Source organism: Lonchura striata, chromosome 17, assembly GCF_050655825.1.
Source record: "Lonchura striata isolate lonStrDom1 chromosome 17, ASM5065582v1, whole genome shotgun sequence".
Taxonomy (NCBI): Eukaryota; Metazoa; Chordata; class Aves; order Passeriformes; family Estrildidae; genus Lonchura; species Lonchura striata.
The window spans coordinates 12,475,807-12,496,748 of NC_140719.1; the positions used below are offsets into that span (position 1 = coordinate 12,475,807).

Here is a 20,942-nt window from a genome sequence, read left to right on the forward strand (position 1 = left end):
TTTGAGATTTAAGAGCAGGATTTTAATGTGTTCTTTTTAAATAACTAGTCCTCAGGCGCCTTTTTTGCAGTCTGGCTCGCTAAAAATCAATAGAACTTAAATGTCAAAATCACCTGTGAAAACGAGACATGCTCCTTGTCATTTAAAGAGATAATTAGGTCTCACAATATACAGCCACCAGTCCAGAAGTAGAAATGTTTACTAGTGCCTGTCTAGACAGCCCAACTGAGCATTTCCATGTACTGCTCCCTGCAGTTTGAATTTACATCCAGTTATTGCTGGACACAGTGTGAGTTTCTAGTGCTTCTTAGAAAGTTTGGAGGATAAAAAAATAAAGTCAAATACTCACAGAGCCAAAATTAAAAATTGCATCATCTCTGACTATCTTCTTTCCACATCTTAAATGTTCTGGATTGAGATATTCCTAAGAGAGAGGGAAAACAGTAATTTTAAAGTTCTTGGACGTGCTGCTTTTGGGCAACTCCTCAATACAAATAAAACCGTGTGCAACTGTACTTTGTATCAAATTCTCTTCTCAGTTTTACTGGGAACCAAGGTGATTGGTGCCAGGAGCTGTGAGCAGGAAAATTGGCCTTTCATCTGCCACTTTCCTGGAGACAAGGCAAGATTTTTAACTGTCAAATTCAGTCATCAAATGCAAAGTAACATTTGTTTTAATCCACCTAATTTACAGGAGATATTGATTCAGTTGGCTTGTCTTGAAACACAAATAATGAAAAGCACACATATAATTGAAGAGTTTTGGGGTTTTTTTTTTTGTTTGTTTTTTGTTTTTGTTTTTTTTTTAACAAGAAAGTAGAGCATAAAACCAGCATCAGTTACTGTTAGGAATAGAAATGCAGGAATTCACAAAAAGAGTACAAAAGGAAAAGCTAAGGAATGAAGTTTTTTTCACAGACAGCTTACAAAGTGGCTGCATATATTTATGTTCTGATAAGACTTAGGTTTAAGGACAAGACAGTGCTTTTCATGTTTGTTTTTGCAGGCAATCTACTTCTTTTGATTTCAAATATCTTTGCACTGTTCTGTGTTAGTCTCTCATCCAAGCTTAAAAATCATATTTGAGCATTACTCTGCTGTAATAACATTGCGATAAAATACATGCCAAGATAATTTTTCATGGTAACTCTTAATGAGTGTTCAGTCAAAAAGAATTAATAAATAGGTGAGGATTTTTCTTGTTTTCAATGGGATTTGATGTGGATTTTTAATTTTAAAACTGTCCAAGTGAATTAACAGCCACTGATGAGGAGATCTTCAGCAAAATCATCCATTGTGTTCAGAAACTCCTGACAGGATGCACAGGCTGTATTTGAAGGCCACCACTCAATCCAAGTGCTGGAGTCCAAAGGGTACTGGAATCTAAAAAGACAACAGAAAATGTTCATTTGGTGCTAAGATTTGGGAAGGAAAAGGAAACAGAAAAAAAATTACAATATGGAAGTGCTTGTTCTGTGTTTATAATCCTGCTTTAAGTGTGCACATCTGATACCACATCGTGTGACTGCTGGTTGAATACTTTTAAAATGAAATCAATTCTGTACCTCACAAGAATTATTGCATACACACACTTTAAGATTAAATCTCAGCATATCCTTGTGGTAAATGACTTACTTGAAACTGTAACCAATGCTTATCTTTAAGGCTTCTTTTCCCATGATCAAATACTGCTCTCCTGGGCTCAATTCAACTTCTGTGCAAGTCTTCTTTTTAACAAAGGTTATTTCATTATTTTTTTGAGCAAAAGCCTGCCCTGAAGTAAAACAAACAAACAAACAAACAAAAAATAGTCCAGAATTGGACAATTACACAGAAAGATTTTCCAGTAATTCATATATTAGAGAGAAAACATTAAATGTTCTACAGTACTGCACAGCCAGGGGATCTCTTTGCCACTGTTCTATAACAGGAAAATGAAATTATATAAAACATGTCTCTTGTAAAGGATTTTTCAATTAAATCTGAATGGTAAATAAGCCTTGTGCACATTAAATAATTTTATATTATAGTAATTTTAAAGAAATATGGGATGCTTAAACTCAGAGGACAAAGGAGTGAACATCAGCTTCAGTTCCACAGACCCTATGAGCAACAGGTAAGACAGTGAATGCCTAAGAGCATTCCAACTCCTTTCTCCCAGGAGCAGAAACGTGGAACTCACCCCTTTTATAGAGGTCCAGAAGATTTGCAGAATACTTCACAAAAAACCCCTCCTCACTGCGAGATAAGATGTTCACTTTATAAACTGCAGGACGACACAAAGCAGAACCTGGTTACTCCTTGTTCCTGCCATGCATCCTGAATGTCTTAGAGATGCTCAGAAGGAGAATTTTGTGTCCCTTTACAACACTGACTTCTGGGAATGCAATGGTTAAATGGTTATAGGGGCAGAAAGCACTGGGAAGTCCTACCCACACCTAATCTGAGGGAAGCTGTGGGTAGAACTCACTTTTCTCTGCATTACTCTATGCCACACTGAATTTCTAAGCACTGCAGCTGTAATTTGAACAAGATGTTTTGCAGCAGCAGCAGACAGAGCAGACAGCCCTTTGAGAGCAGGGAAGGAGGCAGTGAGAGCCCCATTACCATAAGCAGTGTCCTCCTGGCAGGCAGCCTCTCTCCTGCTCTCAGCAGTCACCGACCGGCCGAGCCTCTCCTGGACTTTACCACACTCAGCTACGAGGAGAAAGGGAAAGGCAGAGGTGAGAGAGTGCCAGCACATGTTCCCAAAGGAAACATGGGTTTCCATCATCCTGCATGGGCAAAGTAACTGAGCAACACCATAAGTATGGGATTGCATGCTGGAACAGTGAATATTTAAAGTACAAAATAACGCCCTCGAACACCAGGCTTAATCCAGTCAGAATTCCATGATCACACTGCACAAAGCTTTAAATTTCTTCTAATGTAAAATATGGAGGAGAAACAGCTGTGTTCTTATGAGGGTTCTTTCCTTATGTTCACTGTGGCTTTGTTCAAAGCACTACACTGCATTTTCCCACCAAGTAAAATGAAAAAGCCTCTTCAGATAAAGCTTACCTTCCATGCATTTGCATTCATCTCCTTCACACAATCTCACGAGTTTTTCATTTCCATAGGGGTTATAAAGTATGGTGCATCTTTTGTCTAGAAATAAAAAATACATGTAGAAAATCAAAGTCTAAGACGTCAACGCTGAAGCCCGGCGAGGCAAAAGTCACCTGAGCTTCACATAAAATGGAGTAAAAAATCTGTTGATTTGTTAATTCTTTGGGTGGAAAACAGAGCTAAAAGGCAAACAAGGATGTGAAGAGCTGGAACACATACCTGGTGCATGATATTCATACACAGTGAAGGTGGCAGGGTTCAGCATTCCAACCCGGAAAAGCTCGCTGATCCTGAAGCCAACACACAGGAACTTGTGAGCTGGCACCTGTTTGAGAGAAACATGAATTAAGGAGCTCTAAAGGAGGCAAAATGATTCCAAAGAGTAAAAGCAGTGCTTACAGTCAGGGAAGGGGTAACATACAGAGTCTATCTGCAGAAGAACATGCCCATCTTTTATCTCATAATCTGCAATCAGCTGATCAACTCCACTCGCAAGCTGCAGGGCACAGAAAAAGATAAGCAATAAATATTACAGGTCTGTCATATAAAGCCAGGAAGGGAAAAACCATTCTTGAATACTTGCAGTAGATAAATCCTCTGGATTGGCTTCCACTCCACTGACCAGCCCTATGTCCATCACAGCATGAGCAGACCCTGACCGGGGCTCCCTCGCACTGGGCCTATACCTGAGTTAGATTAAAGCCAGTATTAGGTAAAGATAACTAAAATGAAACAGACCTACTTGAATGTGATCCCAGAAAAAACTGAGGAAAATTCTGTCAACATTTAGGCCACAGTAAACTCGTAGTGAAGCAAGACAGTCCAGATGAATCCATTCAGATTTATGCCAATGCCATGCATGAAGAAGCTTTTAATGCTTATGTTCCAGGAGAGCCCAAATATTACTTGAAGACTCCTCCCCACAGAGATCATGACCTTTGGCTCAAATTCTATTTACACATGTACATAACAGAGAAGAAACAGAAAGAAAAGATCAGGAGAGATGGTGGAATTATTAATAACCAGCCCCTCTCTGCACTTACTTTGCACAAGCCTCCAGGCGCCCCAGGGGTTCCCCATCTCCTCTTATGCGACCTGTTCGTGGCAAGTGGAGCCAAAGGATTTCAGAACTTTCCAGAAGCAGCAGCCCAAAACTCTCACAAAGCATTTTCAGAGTTGGAAGGTAATTCTTTACATTGTTTTGGCGGCTGTTTTTGTAGGAATTCATTGTCTAGCCACAAACAAATTACATTTACCTCTTTGGTAATTCAGGTGAAATGACAGCTTTAAGGTTTAATGCAGTGTATTGTGTGTTTATATTATTTAAATTCAGAATTTGGTTCTGTTCCCTGTTGTAATTGGACTAGAACTCCCATGCTTTGTAGAACTCACTGTAACCTCTCCCACTTCCCATCATATTTCTTTCTTCTCACTCCTCCACCTGTAAAAACTCTTCCATAAATGACTAAAAATGAACCTAACAGAAATAAAGTAAATATTAATTCTATTCACAAAAAGGCAGTCATTTCAAACAGGGCTAAAAAAACTTCCAGCAATTTCTTTTCCAGTTTTGCATTTAGAAAGTGGCAGAATTTATTTCTTTCTTAGTAAAAGCCTAAAAGACTCAGGATTTTTTACCCTCCCTCCCTTGTACTGAACTGAGTAGCAAGATTTTAAATTATATTAACCCTTTACCATCATCTCTCTTGGGAACAATCTTCAGTTCAAAGTTACAGGACTCTTCAGAAGTACCAATGGTGTTATACACTGTCCTCACCTGCACACACAAAAATAAATCAGACCAAACAGAAGCAGCATTAAACAATCCTCAGAACTGGCATAAAACTGTAAAAACTCACACTGGGAAGGATAGAAATAAATCTGGTTTATTGGTAATATAAAAATACCGGCAAAGCAGAGGCAACAAATTATTAGCATAGAAAGAAATGGGGAGTTCTTGAGCAAAATTCCAGCATATTAAGAAATGAGAAATTCCATTTAAAAAACCTGGTTGCATACTTACATTTACTGTAGCTATGCCAGTGCTGCTGCCAGTGCTTACATACAGATCATCTTGCAAAGGTGCCTAAAGAATTGGTGAGGAACAAGAAGTTGCACATTAATAATAAAGATTAGCAACAATTAGCAACAATTCAGGCCAGCTGATCTGCTTGTCTTGCTTACATTTTACATATGTACCAGAGTCTGCAGAAATATTAAATTTAAATGAATATTCAAATATATTAAATAACATAGATAAACAAACCCTTTAAACATTTTCTATAACAAATTATTACCAGCTTGTTATAAGAAAAAAAAAGCTATTTTGGTAGCTATTTCAAAGCTAAAATAATAATTTACCAGGATGCTAAGAATTCTGGTTTCCCTTTTTAAAGCAATATTATTCACTCACTGCCATAGTTCTTCCCACGAAATTGTCTTCTGTCAGTTTAAATAAGTTTAGGGGTCCACCATTTTTGTAGGATACTTTTACATCCATGTCCAAATGCAGCCGTTTGACAAAAAGGGAATATTCAGTCAGGGCCTCAAGGGCATTGATAGTGTCCTGTCAGAAATCAATCATAAAGAATTAACTCCAGGGGTTCTATTTATCAAATTTCAGTTTATTTTAATTAAGAGAAATCAGATTTCCCAGAGTCCAAAAATACCATGTCCATGGAGCCATTTTATACTAATCCCATACACAGGACTCTGATGTTGGTCATTTAATTGAATTATCCTCTTCAAATGTTGCTATCACAGAACCATGGAATGGTTTGGGTTGGAAGGGACCCTAAAGCCCTTCTCATTCTAGGGACACCTCCCACCAGACCAGGTTGCTCCAAGCTCCATCCAGTCCGGGCTTGAATGTCCAGGGATGGAAGAAAATGCTCGGTACTTGAAGAATGAGGACAAAATATGTAAAAGCACACCTGAGTTGAATAAAATCCTCCCCCATATCTCTGTTCTTCAGAGAGCCACTTGATGATGGGCTTGGCATAGCTTCCATCCCCTCTTAGCAAAGTAGTGAGCAAGGCATAGGCTGTGGTTTCAACCATTTGTGCAGTGACAGCGTTGGGCGTTGGCTGGTCTTGTGTTTTAAAAGCATCTTTCCAAAACCTGTAGATAGGGGGGTCACCTGCAGGAGGAGAAGAGGGTTCAGATGCAAGCCCAGCAGCAGCTCTGCTACACCAGGAGAGGCACTGGGCCAGGAGACGGGCAAGAGCTCACTCTGTACCTAACAAGGATGGAAACCCACCCCTCCTACACTGAAAACATGACGTTTGCAAAGTGCTGAGAGCAGATGTGCTGCTTATGGGGACAGGGCACTGGAAGGGAGCAGTACCTGTGACAAAGGCCTCTCTCTTCAGGGCAGAGAAGGTGGCCCGTGCCGCGTGGTGGTTGGGGTCCAGCAGGGCCAGCGCGTAGGCGGTGATGGCCACCGTGAAGGGGCTCTGGGCCAGCTGCACGTTCTGCACCAAATAATCCCCTGCTCTGCTCCTGGCATCGTGGATTTTCTGAAAACATGGACAGCTTACAGCTCACACCCATCTCACTGACCCTAAAGAAACACAGCTTCTCTGTCAGGACTATACAGACACAGAATGTCTTCTACAATAGCTTATCATGACTCTGGAAGTTCCTTGCTGTTCTTTTGCTGGCTTTGAAAGACAAAGACTAACAAAGCAAATAAATGTGTGAAACTGAAAAAAAATCTTGATTTTTTTAAAACAAAGAAAAGGGAAGAAATTAGAAGCCCAGAAGGCAGAAATAAAAATAATTTTTACCTGAGTAGGACATATTTTCATTGACTTGTCAATTCCAATAATAGAAAATGCTGTGAGATACAAAGATTTTTCTTTTGCTTCTCGAGGTAATGTACCCTACAAAAATAAAATAATAAAAATAATGAAATAGAAATAAAAGTTTATTTAAATAAATAGAGTTTCTCAGTGTTAAGTTGTGGAAATAAATAGAAATTCCTGTAAAAACTACCAGTTTAGTTAAACCTGACAATACATTGACTCTTTGGAAGGTAATAGCTTATTTGTAAAAAAACCAAAACACATTAAGCAATTCATGAGCCAGGGCTATTAGATTATGAAGTGAACCTAAACATTCTTTTTCTGAATATTAAGAAGTGGCAAGCAGCTATGTTTTGTGAAAAAACAGAAAGGTCTGCAAGACTGTGCTGGGCTTTATATTAATTTAGAATAAAGAGAAAACTTGTCTTGAACATATGTTTTGATGAAATATAGCCTAAAATATGAAACATTTTATTTCCTGGTGCCTTCAGCTTTTACTGCCTAAGCACAGAAAAGGTTTGGGTTTCATACCTGTAGTTTCACTGGTTGGTAGTTAGAAAATTCATTGAATGACCCATCTGACATCTGGCAGTTGTCAATCAGCCACAGAAGGGAATCACAAACAGACTTTTGATCAAGATCAATGTATTGATTCACTTGTCCAAGGGTCCTTAAAGCAAAAGCTGTCAACCTGCCAAGGGAAACAAAGAGATCCTGCTTGTTTAGATTGGCAGGTACTGCAGAGGGCACACACAAATTTACACTGCTTAGGATTCTGTATCCTACACACTGCAGTGGTTCAAAGGGATAATGAAGGTTAATTTTAAATTTAACTTAACAAATAGAAAACAACTACTGAAATAATTTTAATCAGGATCAATTCCTGTGTTTCAGGGTATGAACTCATTACATCCCAAAGCCATCTTGGTTGTTGTGCTGTGAATTATGGACACAAAGAAAAGGTTTTGCAAGTGAAAGCAAGGAATCAAAAGATATTATTCAGAGTTGCAAACACTGCTTAACTCTACCATCACACTCTTGTCTGTGCTTACTGAAAATATGAAAGCAAAGGAGTGAAATAAGGCTTTTTCCAGCCCAAACCCCCTTCAGCTCACCATGTGCTAGCTTGCCCATTCTTCCACATGCTGTAGGAGCAGTCAGCATTCCTGAAGGACGAGATGTTCACAACTCCTGAGGGATACATCAGGCACAAGGAAAGTCATAAGAATCATATTTGCTCCCTGAGACGCATCACCCTTCTCACTCAGCAAAGGACCTCTACAACGCTGAAGCAAGAGAAGCAGCAGAGTTTTCTACCTTCTTTCATCTTCCTCCTCATCTGAGTCCTGGAGCTCAGAGTCCTCGGGCCCAGTAAATCCCAATTGTCCGACTCCTCCAGGTAGCGGAAGACGTAGAACACCGGGGCAATGCTCATCAGCTCGGCCTCTGCACTGCCCCTGGGCAGGCTGCTCAGCACCTGCAGGCCCATGGGGCTCAGCACTGTGGCCATCACTTCACCCATAAGGTGTCCTGTGCAAGGAAAAACCCCAAAAAACTGATTGAAACAGCAGGTCGTGAAAGCCAACCCAAGGGCAGAATCCATGAGCAGCCATTCTTTGGGAAGTGTTTAAATTTCTGCACTAAAGGGAACTTGCAAAGCCTTCTCTCAAAAGAAAAAGAATAAATCAGACGAACTTAAGACAAAATAGGAGGAATGCAGGGTATGACAAGTTTCTATTTACCTTTTACACTGACACTTCTGTCAATTTGTGTTTTAGGGACCAGATTTAGTGGGACTTTGTATCGAAATTCTTGTCGTCTCTTGATTGAACCTGAAATTGAAGATGTGTATACATATATATAAAATGCTGCACAATCTAAATCAACGGATGATTCAGCTGTAATTGACAGGTTAAAAGTTACAACTGAGAATTCAGCGACCAAAATGTGAAAACCAGACATATTCCCAAATGCACAGGCAAACAACATCAAGCTTTGAAAAGGAACAGGTGAAAACTCTTTATTTTTCTTTTGTTACAAAAAAAAAAAAAAAATCTGATCTGGACCTAAACTTTGTGGTTTATTTGGTTAAGTGAGAACATATTTTATTCCCTTTAATAAAGCTGAGGAAAGTTTACAATCACATCACACTAGAAGATACATTTGAATTTCCCTTAAGAAATTAATCCAAGTTCCCTTAAGCCAAAGCAGGAAATCCTTGGGAAAGGACATATTTACAGTATCTCAGGAAGTATTTTACATTATGAAAAACTTGATTATCAAGAATCAAGACCAGGGAAAAAATAACACAAAGACATATCATCAATTTTCTTACCATAAACACCCTGTGGATCCAAAGTAAAACCTGCATGGAGTTCTTTCCTAATGCCTTCTGGCTGGGATCATGATGAGGAAAGAGGTAGAAAATTGAAACATTTTTTTAAAATCAAATATATCAGCTGAAACAAAAGGTTAAACCCACAGCATTTTTGTCATTTTTGTCTTCTTTTTCTGTAGTTGAGTTTGACTTAACTCTTGTACACATGAATTTTAGTGTTCTAGCTCACACAATTCTTGAGAAAATTTAACAAAATATTTAAGTTAAACCTTAGGAAAGGAAAAAAATTGTGTTTCAGTGAAAATCAAAACCAAACTACTTAGAATAAAGTATTCACCCTTGCTTACAAAGTTCTAATCTATTTTTTTTAATTCATGTAATCTTTCAGTTCTTATAATCAAGGTTTAAAAATGGGTGTGCTCAAATACTCAGCCATTCATTTTTTCCCTGCACCCACCTCATTGAATTAAAGAACATTGTGTGATATTAAAATAAAGCAAAATTTCTATATTGACTCAATTGAACCCAATTTGAAATTCAAAAATGCTTAAAAAAAATATTTTTTCCTTACCACAACACGTAAAGTTTTAACTACAATTTCACTATTCCTGAGGGTCAGCAATGTAAAATTGACAGTGTGAAGACCCAATTCCAGAGGGAGGATCCGGAATGTAACTGCTGAGGAAGAACCAGCATCCAGATTCTTCAATTTGCAGCTCTGCATCCTCGATCCTGCACTTGCAGAATCTCCAAAGGTACAGACTCCATTTCCAGCTGCTATTTGAACACAGTACTGAAAGGTGGAGAGATTTCAATGTTTCATTTCCATGGTAGGTACAACCATATTAAATCCTGCACTGAGCATTCTGTTACTGAAATGCTACTTCTGTTTGCAGTACATAACACTGGCTTAAGGACTGAAGAAATCCCATCCAAGGATCTGTTTCTCCTGGATAGTCCCAGGAAAAGTGCTTTTTTAGTTTATTATGTCAATCCTTCCACAGGGCTCATTAACACGAATTACCTTAATTGCAGAGGTTTTATGGTTATAAACAGATCCTTTTAACTCGATTTGCTCCCCTCGTACCACGGAATAAGGAACATAAATGCTCAGGAAGATATCCTTCACAACTTGGATTTCCACAGGTGCAGCCACACAAATACCTGAGAGAATTAAAACCATGAAAGCAGAGTGTCTTATCCACCCTACTGATAAACAAGATTGAAAAGGTCTTGACATACTTTAGCAATGACTTATGATTTTTCAGTGTGTACTTTGAACAGTCCAAGTTTTTTAAAAGTTCCCAGGTTTTTGCTTCCTGATCCAAGCAGCTCTCACCACTCCTCACACCTCAGCCAACATACTGGGTTCTTTGGGTTTCTTCTTCCCAAAGAAATTCTCTGCTTGGATTACCAAATCTCCTGGAAAATCTCAAGTACCTGAGCTCCAGGTAGCAAGATAATGTAAAGTTGTCCAGGGAAGAGTTCCTCAATATTTTTTCTTCTTCTTTCTATGAGCCATTGTGACACACAGGACAGGCTTTGTTTACCCAGACACTGACACTCACAACATGACATGAAGTGATTTACTTTCCCTAAAACACATATTTTTGTTTTCTTTTCCTGTCTATCAACCAGAAAGTGAATATTTTAGACCATGAGTATCAAACTCATTGAGAGGGTCTACAAAGCTTCCTGATTCTTCAGCTCCAAACTTGCTGGGTTGCAAGACTTACCTTTATCTGAAATGCCAACACCTTGTACTTCCCAGGTGGTCAATGAATCAGGCAAGGTCACAGACAGAGTCTTGGACCTGTGTTAAAAGTGTTTTTACATTTATCCATTACCATTAACATTATCTGTTAACAGCATAGCTCATCACCAGCAACACTGTAAGAGAGACTCAGGGAAGCTGTGAGCCAGAAAAGAGGAATTCTGGATTTTGGTTGGAATAAACTTGGTTTTAGCTGATTTCACAGAAGCTGGTATTTAGCAAGGTCCAAAGTGAAAGGAAAAGTGGCTCAGCAATCTGGGCACCACACAGCACATGGAGCATGGAGAGGAACATGGCAGGAATAGTTTGTTTGGATAAGACTCCATGTCAGCACACATCTCTGGTGTACCTGAAGTTACCCAGTTTACCTCAGTTTCCCCAGTTCCTGTCTATAAAGTTGATTTGAGAAAAGCAGTACCTTGAAGAAACTTGATGAACTTCCCATAACCAGCTTTCAGGGAAGTAGCTACGAACTTGTGCCTCATCCAGTTCCAAGAGAGCCTCAAAATCTGAAGAACATAAATGAAGCAAGTAAAAAAACTCTGATACAAGAAAAAAGATATCTTAATACCCTCAGTCAAAAATCTGTGTCAATCCCGCCTCATTCATTGACACCTGTCCAATATCCTGACAGATCACCTTGTCAAAAAGCAATTATAGGGAGATAGTGGAAGACAAGGAATTTAACCCTCCCAAAGATCTTTCCTGAGGTGTTACCCACTGTCTGTCTTGGGCCTAGGCAAAGAATTCAAATTTGGCATTCAAGTTGACTCTTAATAGTCTCTGATTGCTTTTCTGCTTGTTCTAAATGTGGGTGAACAGAATAGAGAGCTGAACACAACAAAGAACTGCTCTCCTGCCCCTCCTCAGGGATATATAAGCAAAGCTTTGGGAGACTGGTAAAATTCTGTCTGGAACAACCCTGACAGGTACCAGGGAGGGGTTAATAGATTCCATCACCTTTCCATCCCCCTGTTCTGGAGCAGGACACCCAGAGCTCTCATACTCACGCATTCTGGCCAATATCATGAGCGTATTTGGCTCCTCCAGCCGCAGCTTGTTGGCAAATTCACAGCAATCTGTGAATGCAGAAATGCACCTCTGGTTCCTGAGAATCCTCTGAGCTCTGTCCTTGCAGGTCTCAGACACTGGATAAGCTTTTACTCCAGCCATGCAGCACTGCCGGGCTTCTGGATGTCGGTATTTGGCCACTGAAATAAAAACAAAACAGTTCACTTCCTTGAAATGAAGTTTTTATTTCCAAATGGATGTGGTTTTTTGGTTTTTTTTAAATGATGATATACATAGAAATATTTGTTACACCTTCTTTGAGTATCTTTTCCTTGAAGTCAGACCGTTTGGTTCTTAACACTTCCTTGCAAGGTTCATCTGTACAGAAAAATAAAGAAGTACACACAGCATTAACTTTTCTTGTAATAGGATTGTCCTCTTAAAAATAACTCCACAAAGTCACATTCCAAACGCATGAAACTTCTTTATGTTTGCTGTTTTAATTACCTAGAAGCATTTTCATTTTGATTATAATAACTATTCCACAAGATGTTATCCCCCCTCAAAAATCATCAATATATACATCCCCTTGAGTTCCAAGATAATAATTGAGAGTGACAGTGGAACATTTCAGAAAATGCACAGTTCCATGCCTGGACCATAGGAATGTACCTGCTTCCTCTGAGTCATCAGCATTTGCATTAGTGAGGAAGGTGAGCCCGGCCGTCCTGAACACGGCGATGTTGTTCTGTCCTCCCCCAGCCCCACAGCCAAGGTCACTCTTCTCCAGCTGCAGCATGATCTGAGGAGAAACACAAATCCCATGCAGAACATGCAGAACACAGCCTGCAAAGGCTCTTTGTGAAACAAAGGAGAACATACTCTCCATGGCTCCTTGAGCAAGGAGCTCTCCAGCACTGCAACCTGTTTTTGGCCTGTGGTCTGTGGAGTTCTGATGAGAGAGGTCAGATTTGCCTTCAAAACTACAATTTACATCTACTGGAATTCAAAAGATTGCAAACTAGTTCTTTTAATAATTTTGAACTGTAGATTTAAACAAACAACTTTCACTCTGCCTTAAATTGCTCTTCTGCCCATTTTCAGGCTGGCTGAGGGCATGACATGTATCAGTTATTGAAATGTGAAATGAAACAAAGAGCAACTTGATTTTCTTTTATGGCTGCTACCTCACCTTTTCCATTGCCCTCTTCTTTCTTCCTGTGACTCCATATATTGCCTTGTCAATAGAGGACAAAGCAACAAAGGAATTGGACTGGGTTTTCATGGTGAGTGATACAACCTCTGCTGGCTTCAGTGTCACTTTGCTTGACTGCAGCTTAATCTATAAATTAATAACAAAGATTGGTAATTTTGAAAGCACATTGTTCTGAAATCAATCCAGCTGATGGCAGACACTTACTATAATAATTTAAGTGTTAAAGAACTTGTGCAAGTCCAAGATAAATCTGACCATAAAACGAATGCACACCCACAATTTTCAGTGCCTGTTTTGCTACTCACATCAAGGCTATTCCCACATTTCTGTTCCACATTCAGCCAAACTGAATCAGCCACTAACTCTGCAGCTCCTTCTCCCATGATAATGTAGTAAACAATGAGACGTGCTGAAGGAACCATCTCTTGGGTTATCTGGAAAGTCAGATGTTCATATTCCAAATCCTTAATTCTCTCCTGAGTTCCAAAGCTCACTGTCTTCCCTTTTGATGTGATCTATGGTTTAAAAAAATAATGGACAATAAAAAAGTCAAATTTTATATTCAGTCTATTTTTCACATGTAGTAATTATTTGAATTTATATCTTCCACTATAAAGAAGTGCTGTCTCTGCACTTCTTTTCCTTCAACAACACTTCACCTTCCGAAACAGCTCTTGAGACCAACACTACTTGTCCTCAATCCCAGTCAATGTCAGGTAAGAATTTTTTTTAATAGACCATATAAATACAAAATTTAAACATGAGACTGTTATTTCCTATAAAGCTGACAGATTGTATCTGAAAGGAAGCAGTTGCCTGAGCTGCACATATTCTGTGTTGAGGATAGCTCTTGACTGTTGAGCTTTTTCATCCATGACCATCCATATTAAATTGCAATTCAATATTTTATGCAGAAACATCTGTTACTCACCAAATAGCTGTAGTGATGTATTTTATCAATGTAGTGACTTTGTGGATATACATTAATATTTATTACATCCCCCACTTCCAGGGTTTTGTGGTTTGAAGCCCAGTCAATGTAGAGGTAACTCTGACTCAGGGATGAATAAGCTTTTGCTTCATAGTTTTTGCTTGCTTGGTTTTCATCTGAAAGATGTGGATCTGCAGTTTTTACCTGGAAAGATAATGAAATGTCTGAATAGTCTGAGTACAGAATTATTCCTAAGCAAACAAGTAATGACAACACTAAAATCATTCTGCAATATGTTGTTCAGAGGGATTAATAAAAGAGCCAACTCGAGACCTTACCCTCAAAGAAATAATGACACTCTTGAAGAAATAATTTAATGGAACAATTTAACTCACTTGAAACTCCAACATTTTGCTGTTTGGTGGGATATTAACAACAAACAAAGCAGTTCCATCACTGATGCTTGATTTTCTTCTCCCAGATTCTGAACCTTCTGATATCAACCAGGTCTCATCCATTTGCTCATTTAAGGATTTGGCAGTGACAGTTATAGGGACATTCCCAACAAAGTCATCCATGGTGTCTTTCACCTGCACCTGTTCACCAGGACAAAGAAATGGTGACATTTTTCAGGAAGAGGCTTCCAAGCTGCTTCTACAACAGGGAGTTTACAAACGTACAAGTCAATGGAAATGATAGTGTGTTTATCAGACACAGAGTGATACAGAGACAAAATGACAAAGCTTGTGCTTGATGGGGTTTAATGTGCAACCCCCTGCTCCTGGAACTGACCTTAATGAAGAAGGGAAGTCCAGGCTTCACAAAGAGAGGAGTGGCAATCAAACTCAGCTTGTAAGGAGAGACGGCAAACCTGACTCCAGTGAACTCCACCTCTCCACTGAGGCCACCTGACAAAACACAGCACCCCATGGAGCAAACAGCCAAAAATAAGTTTAATCCCTAACCATTTCTACAGTGAGAACAGGCTGTTCTTCCTTACAAGTTTTTGGAAGAAGAGCTGAATATTAAAGAAAGTCTGATATTAGGAAGGTTAGCCTTATGATTTCCTTTCTAGTTCTGTTCACATTTGCAGAAGTGTTAAGAAAAATTTCAATTAAAGAGCAACTTACCCATAGACTCCAACACAGATGCCACAATATATAAATATGAGCCATCCAGTGCTTCCAGACTGTCAAAGCCTATAGAACTTGCTGCTCTCTTACTGTTAAAATTGATCTCAGCAACTCCATTTTCAATCTGGAAATGAAATAGAAACCATCACTTTATAGTCAATAATTTAGAAATAATACACAGACCATATGTAGATTCAGTGTATTTCTGTTCACTGTCGATTTTCAGAGGAAATCAAAGGGTGGAGATGTTTAAATAAAGGATTCTTTATTCCCTAAAATTATTTTAAATTAATCAACTAATGGCACATATTGCAAAGTTTGTGTGCAGGCTCAGCAAGAGGTGGGGATAACAGAGAGATATCTTCACTAAATGAGGGAAGGGGACAATTAGTGTAGAACAGACTCCCCAGAATAAATCAGCATCATTTTGATTTGCTTGTCTCCATTTGATTTCAGTTATTCTGTAATAGATAGCACTGAAATTATTTCATAGAAATCTTCATCACACAGTTTGGCCAAGAGAGTAATTGCAGCAGATTGAAATGCCGTTGTCTCAGATGCCGAGTCTGAATTTCATTTCCAAGTGCATTTCTCTACCCCCGATGACAGCCTTACACAGGAAAAGCCCACACTGGGGAGCTGTGGATGCAAATTACAACTTGAGGCCCATTCTCACCAAATTTAATGGAAAAACTTCAGTGGGATTGGATCAGTCCTGAGTTATGCATGTGAATTCTACACAAACTTGATTTGCTGCTTCTTACCCTTGTTACATGCATTGCCTGAGGCATCATTCTTTTCTCACTTTCTTCAATTATTCCAAAACGAAGAAAAACATCAGCACTGGGAAGCTTTTTGTTGGAAAAATAGCTGAGAATAAAACAATATAAAATGCTTTTAAGATTACTTTAATGGCTGCAACACAGCATTTGTTTTTGAAGAGTCATTGCCTAGGCAAGAGATGGAAAACAAATGTCTGTGTATTTTAAACACTTCTGTTTGAAAAATAATCACTTTGAGAGAATTTTAAGAAGGGTCACTTAGATTTCTTACACAGCAGAAATTATTTTGATGAAAGAGCTTCTTGAGGAAAGCAAAGAGGAAAAGTCTGGACTCAGAATCATTCCTCAGGTAAAAGAAGATGAGATACAGGAGATTCAGGATTCCCAGCCCAACTGCCTCACCTAGCTTTCACAACAATCCTGAAGTTCTCAAATTTATCTGAACTAATGAAGTTACTCTCTGGCTCGATGGTGATGGAAAAGCTTGGCATTGCTGCAAATTGAGTAGAAAAAAGGTCACTTTGGGGGTGCTTTACCCGTGAAGCCACAGGTGCTGAGCCACTGAAGAATCATGACCATTTCAAGGGGTTTGAGTTCTTGAAAACACTAAAAATGCAGGTTCACAGCATGGGCACACCTTACCATATTCCTTAACTTCAAATTTTGCCACAGCTGAGGTCACAAAATCCTTCTTGTACTTGGCTTTAATCTTCCAAATTCCATACCTATGAAATATCAACCATCAAACAGCTTTGAAGATAAAAATTAATGATAATAATGGTAATAATTTCTTAGACAGGAAAATTCTGCACCACATTTTTGCAGGTGTTCAAGGCCTGCTTTCAGCAGATTCTCTTTGACACATCACTAATTATTTGACACTTACTTTAAAGCACTGAAATCAGTTATAAACCAGTTTCTCAAGCCACTGCTATCATCCTTCTGCCATCTCAGCAATGCTTCAGCACCCTCTCAAGACTAAAATGAGAACTGAAGAGATTTTTTTAACTGCTGCTGTTCCTGGGAAAATGCTGGTGATTTGTATGAAACACACTTGAAATATGAAATCCCCACGTCTTTGTCACTGTTTATATCTCAACAGTAGAAAGCTTTAATTGTCATTAATGTTCTTTTTTAATTGAGCATGAAAAACCTGCCCCTCACTGTTCTTTAAGGAGAATACTCTGCCACAAGGTCCCCATTTCTATCATGATTTCACCCTATGTGAAATGTTAGAAATCTCCAAGTTTCAAGTCATGCCCACCATGCAAAACCACTCAATGACAGCCACTATAAAAAGGCATTATAATGTTAATAATTCACCAAAAAACATTAAATAAATCTACTTAGGATTAGGAGGAATCTTGAAGTCAGGAAAAGAAACTATTCCAGTAAAATCTTTCTCCTCCAAAATATCCACTTCGAGTCCTTCAGGATCCTTGAAATGATAAGGGGACAGAAAGAGCAGTTACAGCTTGTTCTTATCAAAAGGGGAATCTTCATCCTTCAGAGGGGATTTCAGAGGCAGCCTGACCATAATATATTTTCCTAAGACCTTCAAAGCATAAAACCACAAATATTTATAGAAAAACTCAGACTGAAGTTCTGATACAATACTTTATTCCAGTTCTACCAAGTAAAAGCTATGCTTAAAATAGCTTAAAAATTACTGTAATAACAAGCCAATTGTTTAAGGCTAAAAAATACAGTAGATCAGTAGATACTGATTATTTTTATATCTTAAATGAAACAAACAGCATAAGACCCATATATTATTAAAGTCCCCTAAAAATCCTTTTCACAGATATTAAAGGTATTTTTTTTCTATTCTGGAACAACTTCAGATCTGGGACTTGAAAATCTCTATCCAACTTTGCAAAGTCAATTTTAAATCTTTTAAAATATGTCTGGCTACCTGCAAAAACATCTAAGACTTTATTAAACTTTGATTGCAATACTGACTTCCCATGTTCCTACCCATCTTTATTTGTTATTAGAGCTACAAAATATTCATATTAAATTCAATTACAACTCACCACAAAAGTCAGGACAGTCTCTCTCCGAGCTGGCTGCAGTTCTTCATTCAGAGAGTAAACTCTCACTTTCACTGTAAGAATTACAGCAATAAATCTCAAAATCAAAAAGCCAAACAATTTACTTATATTTTAACAAACTCCCAGGAATACCTTTCATTCTTTGTGCCACAAATTAGTAATTTAGGGTGAGGAGGGCAGGGAGAAGTGATTAACTTTTCCAGTATAATCAAATAATTCAAAGTATTGTTCTGATGATAAAAAAATTAAATATCAGCTGATGGCAATGCAACACAACCAAGAGCTCAAAGAAAAATTAAATCCTAATTCCTTGGCAGAGTCAGCAGACTTTTAAAATCAAATAACAGCCAAGAGAAATAAGCATTATTTACCTGACTGATCAGGAGTATAAACTGGTTTGTCTGTATGAATAAAAAGAAACCCATTCTCATAGGAAACAGGAATTTTTTTAAATCTTGTAAAATGTGGAGAAACAGCTTCCAAATACAAATACTTGTCTGAAGTATCTGTTCTTGGTAAATCTGCTGGTTGAACCTGGGGGAGATGAAATAAAGGTTTTTGAAGATTATTAAAATATTTTTCACGCATTTTTTCCTACAGTATTTTTTGATGCAAAAAGTATCTGAAAAGCAATTACCACTCTGTGGTTGAGTATCATTAAATAAAAATAGTAACACAAGGATTTATTCTTGCTTACATGGTAGAGGATGGTTTTTATTTTATTTATGTCCAGAACTAAACCAGCAAAGTCCAAAGCCCAGTAATGAGGTTACAACAGTAGAAATTATCAGATTTCCATTTATGCACATGATGAATCCTGGCCACAACAAAACTGCTGCTGTGGTTGGTACTTTTTGATTTGATTCTCTCTATTTTTAAAATTATGCAAGTATGGTAATGATTCTAAAACAGTCTGATTCTATGTTGAACCTCAATGTTGTTACACTGATTTTATTCAGCATAATTTTAATTTCAGACCAAAAATTGGGGCATTAACCTTCCCTCCCCAGTTTAAACAACTGAAAAATTGCTGTCACTTAATATTTTTTTAGGACTTATCACTAAATATGGTAATAAAAAGAGTGTAAGAAAGGTCTGAATTCCTTACTGTCAAAGTTACAGCATCCTGGAATTTGTTGGCTGGGGATAAGGAAATCCGAGCAGACGAATACACAACAAGCTTATCTGGGAAGCTTTTTAGGGCAATATTGACTGGAAATTCCTTCTCATAGCCAAAAGCTTGAACTACAATTTTCTCAGAGGCCCCAGCTCGGAAGATCTTTGGTGCTGTAAGGACATATCTGTACATGGAATATAAAACAATAACAGCATAATGGAACTGTATTTCTTTCAGATTTCTTACTTCCCTTTGGAATTCAGTTACATGCACAGCATTAGAGCAAACAGGATAATCAGGTTATTGCAAGACACTAATTAAAATCCTATTTGGATAGTGCCCTTTGTATTGGATCTGCCAAAATTCTGGATTTATTTACCCAAAAGAGAGGACAACAATCAAGTAGCGCTTCCAGTAAATTCCGTATTTGCTTTTACTTACGTTTTCTCTTGGCTAAAAGTCGTTCCAGAAAATAGCAAAACAATAAAATATATTAAAATAGTCATTGTGTCTGGGACAAGAGCAACCAGAAATGTTAATGAGGCTGGGTTAAACAGCCTCTGCTGTGGGCGAGCAGAAATGTCAACACATTTCATCCACAGTTAATAATTAATGGCAGATCATTCTTTACTAAAATATTATTGCCACTTCCTGAGGAAACCAGAACCGCTAAACTTAGAAATTTTTTAATTTAGGATTTCAATTTTTAATATGTCCACAGCAATCCTATGTCAGTCCTCACTTTCTTTTTGACAACTGCATAATAAAATAATTTTCAGGGGTAGGAAAAAACCCAACAAACAGAAAAAGAGATTCTGTTTGTCCTTAGTAAAAGAATTTATTTTTAAATTAAATTAAGTTTAAATTTGTGTCTGAAGCAAAAAAGCATTTGAGTTATATCAAATAGTGTGTGGATGTGTTTAGACCAGCATTATTTTATTGTTGTTTTGAAATAACTCTTCCCTTTCTAATGGCTAAATTTCTTTTAGCCATTTGTATTCTAGATTATGCCAACTTTCTGACCACTTCAATTCCAAATAAAACCTGCAATATGGAAATATTAGGGCAGAATATATCAACATGCACTATTTTAGACAGCATTTTGCAAAAAAATTGAAAAATTTTCAAAAAAACCCCCACAACCATTGATGATAAAACCTTTGCAGGCCTGATATCTGGGATAGCACCTCAACAAATAGGTTTATGTAAAGTTAAATAAAGTTGTGCAAGAATGCTGAAGTTTAAACAAATATCGTGGTCAACCTTTACGGGAAAAGCATTTACAAAACTGTTTCTGATCGATATAAAGTGAAATTACAATAAGGTCGGTTCTCACCAAATGTAATAAACTAGAAGAGAAGCAAAAATAGAATAAAAGCTTATAAAATGGAAGTTGCTTAACATTATTAAAATGAGTGGCCAACATATGTATTATTAATTACCAGTAGGGGTGGTATGTAAATGAGAAGGCACAAATAGTGAAGAACACCGGGAAATGCGTGAAAAGTCTAACAGTACTCTGAAATAGTGGTTTTTAAATCTAATTATGTTCCTTCCTTATATTTTTCAGAGACACAGCCTACAGGTTTTTCAGGCCTGCATTTCACACTTAGTGACACAGATGCTGATCTGACACAGTCCAAGTGTTAAAAAAGACATTTATTTGCACGCT

The 20,942-nt window shown here is 38.0% G+C and overlaps 1 protein-coding gene across 3 annotated transcripts; it reads right to left on the reverse strand.

Moving 5' to 3' along the window:
• Positions 1-656: 656 nt before the first annotated feature.
• C5 (complement C5) lies at positions 657-19,853 on the reverse strand. Of its 3 annotated transcripts, XM_021543633.3 has the most exons (41): positions 19,712-19,853; positions 19,262-19,454; positions 18,525-18,687; positions 18,136-18,206; positions 17,446-17,537; positions 16,742-16,824; positions 16,502-16,592; positions 16,082-16,187; positions 15,315-15,441; positions 14,977-15,092; positions 14,580-14,780; positions 14,185-14,388; positions 13,559-13,768; positions 13,230-13,379; positions 12,710-12,839; positions 12,350-12,415; positions 12,037-12,237; positions 11,445-11,535; positions 10,989-11,065; positions 10,277-10,416; positions 9,824-10,045; positions 9,250-9,310; positions 8,657-8,746; positions 8,232-8,444; positions 8,030-8,105; positions 7,446-7,605; positions 6,897-6,992; positions 6,455-6,626; positions 6,042-6,247; positions 5,522-5,674; positions 5,132-5,194; positions 4,804-4,885; positions 4,152-4,203; positions 3,692-3,794; positions 3,530-3,604; positions 3,328-3,433; positions 3,061-3,147; positions 2,608-2,697; positions 2,183-2,266; positions 1,636-1,774; positions 657-1,383 (listed from the first exon to the last, which is right to left on the reverse strand). In XM_021543633.3, the coding sequence occupies exons 1-41, from the start codon at positions 19,774-19,776 to the stop codon at positions 1,254-1,256; spliced, it is 5,037 nt and encodes a 1,678-aa protein (XP_021399308.3). In that variant the 5' UTR covers positions 19,777-19,853; the 3' UTR covers positions 657-1,253. The 3 variants fall into 3 exon arrangements, with proteins under 3 accessions (XP_021399308.3, XP_021399309.3, XP_085412421.1); XM_021543634.3 differs by lacking the exons at positions 17,446-17,537; positions 18,136-18,206; positions 18,525-18,687; positions 19,262-19,454; positions 19,712-19,853 and adding an exon at positions 16,986-17,439; XM_085556295.1 differs by lacking the exons at positions 657-1,383; positions 1,636-1,774; positions 2,183-2,266; positions 2,608-2,697; positions 3,061-3,147 and having other exon boundaries at positions 3,508-3,604.
• Between the last annotated feature and the right edge of the window lie 1,089 nt (positions 19,854-20,942).

What these genes read in the sequence shown, in the direction of transcription:
- C5 (XM_021543633.3), bottom strand. Translation starts at nt 19,776, where the DNA reads ATGACTATTTTAATATATTTTATTGTTTTGCTATTTTCTGGAACGACT. An exon ending in AGACTGTCCTGACTTTTGTG is followed by an intron (nt 17,538 to 18,135) that starts GTGAGTTGTAAT and finishes TATCATTTCAAG; the next exon opens with GATCCTGAAGGACTCGAAGT. An exon ending in CAGAAGTGTCAGTGTAAAAG is followed by an intron (nt 8,445 to 8,656) that starts GTAAATAGAAAC and finishes TTCCTTGCACAG; the next exon opens with GACACCTTATGGGTGAAGTG.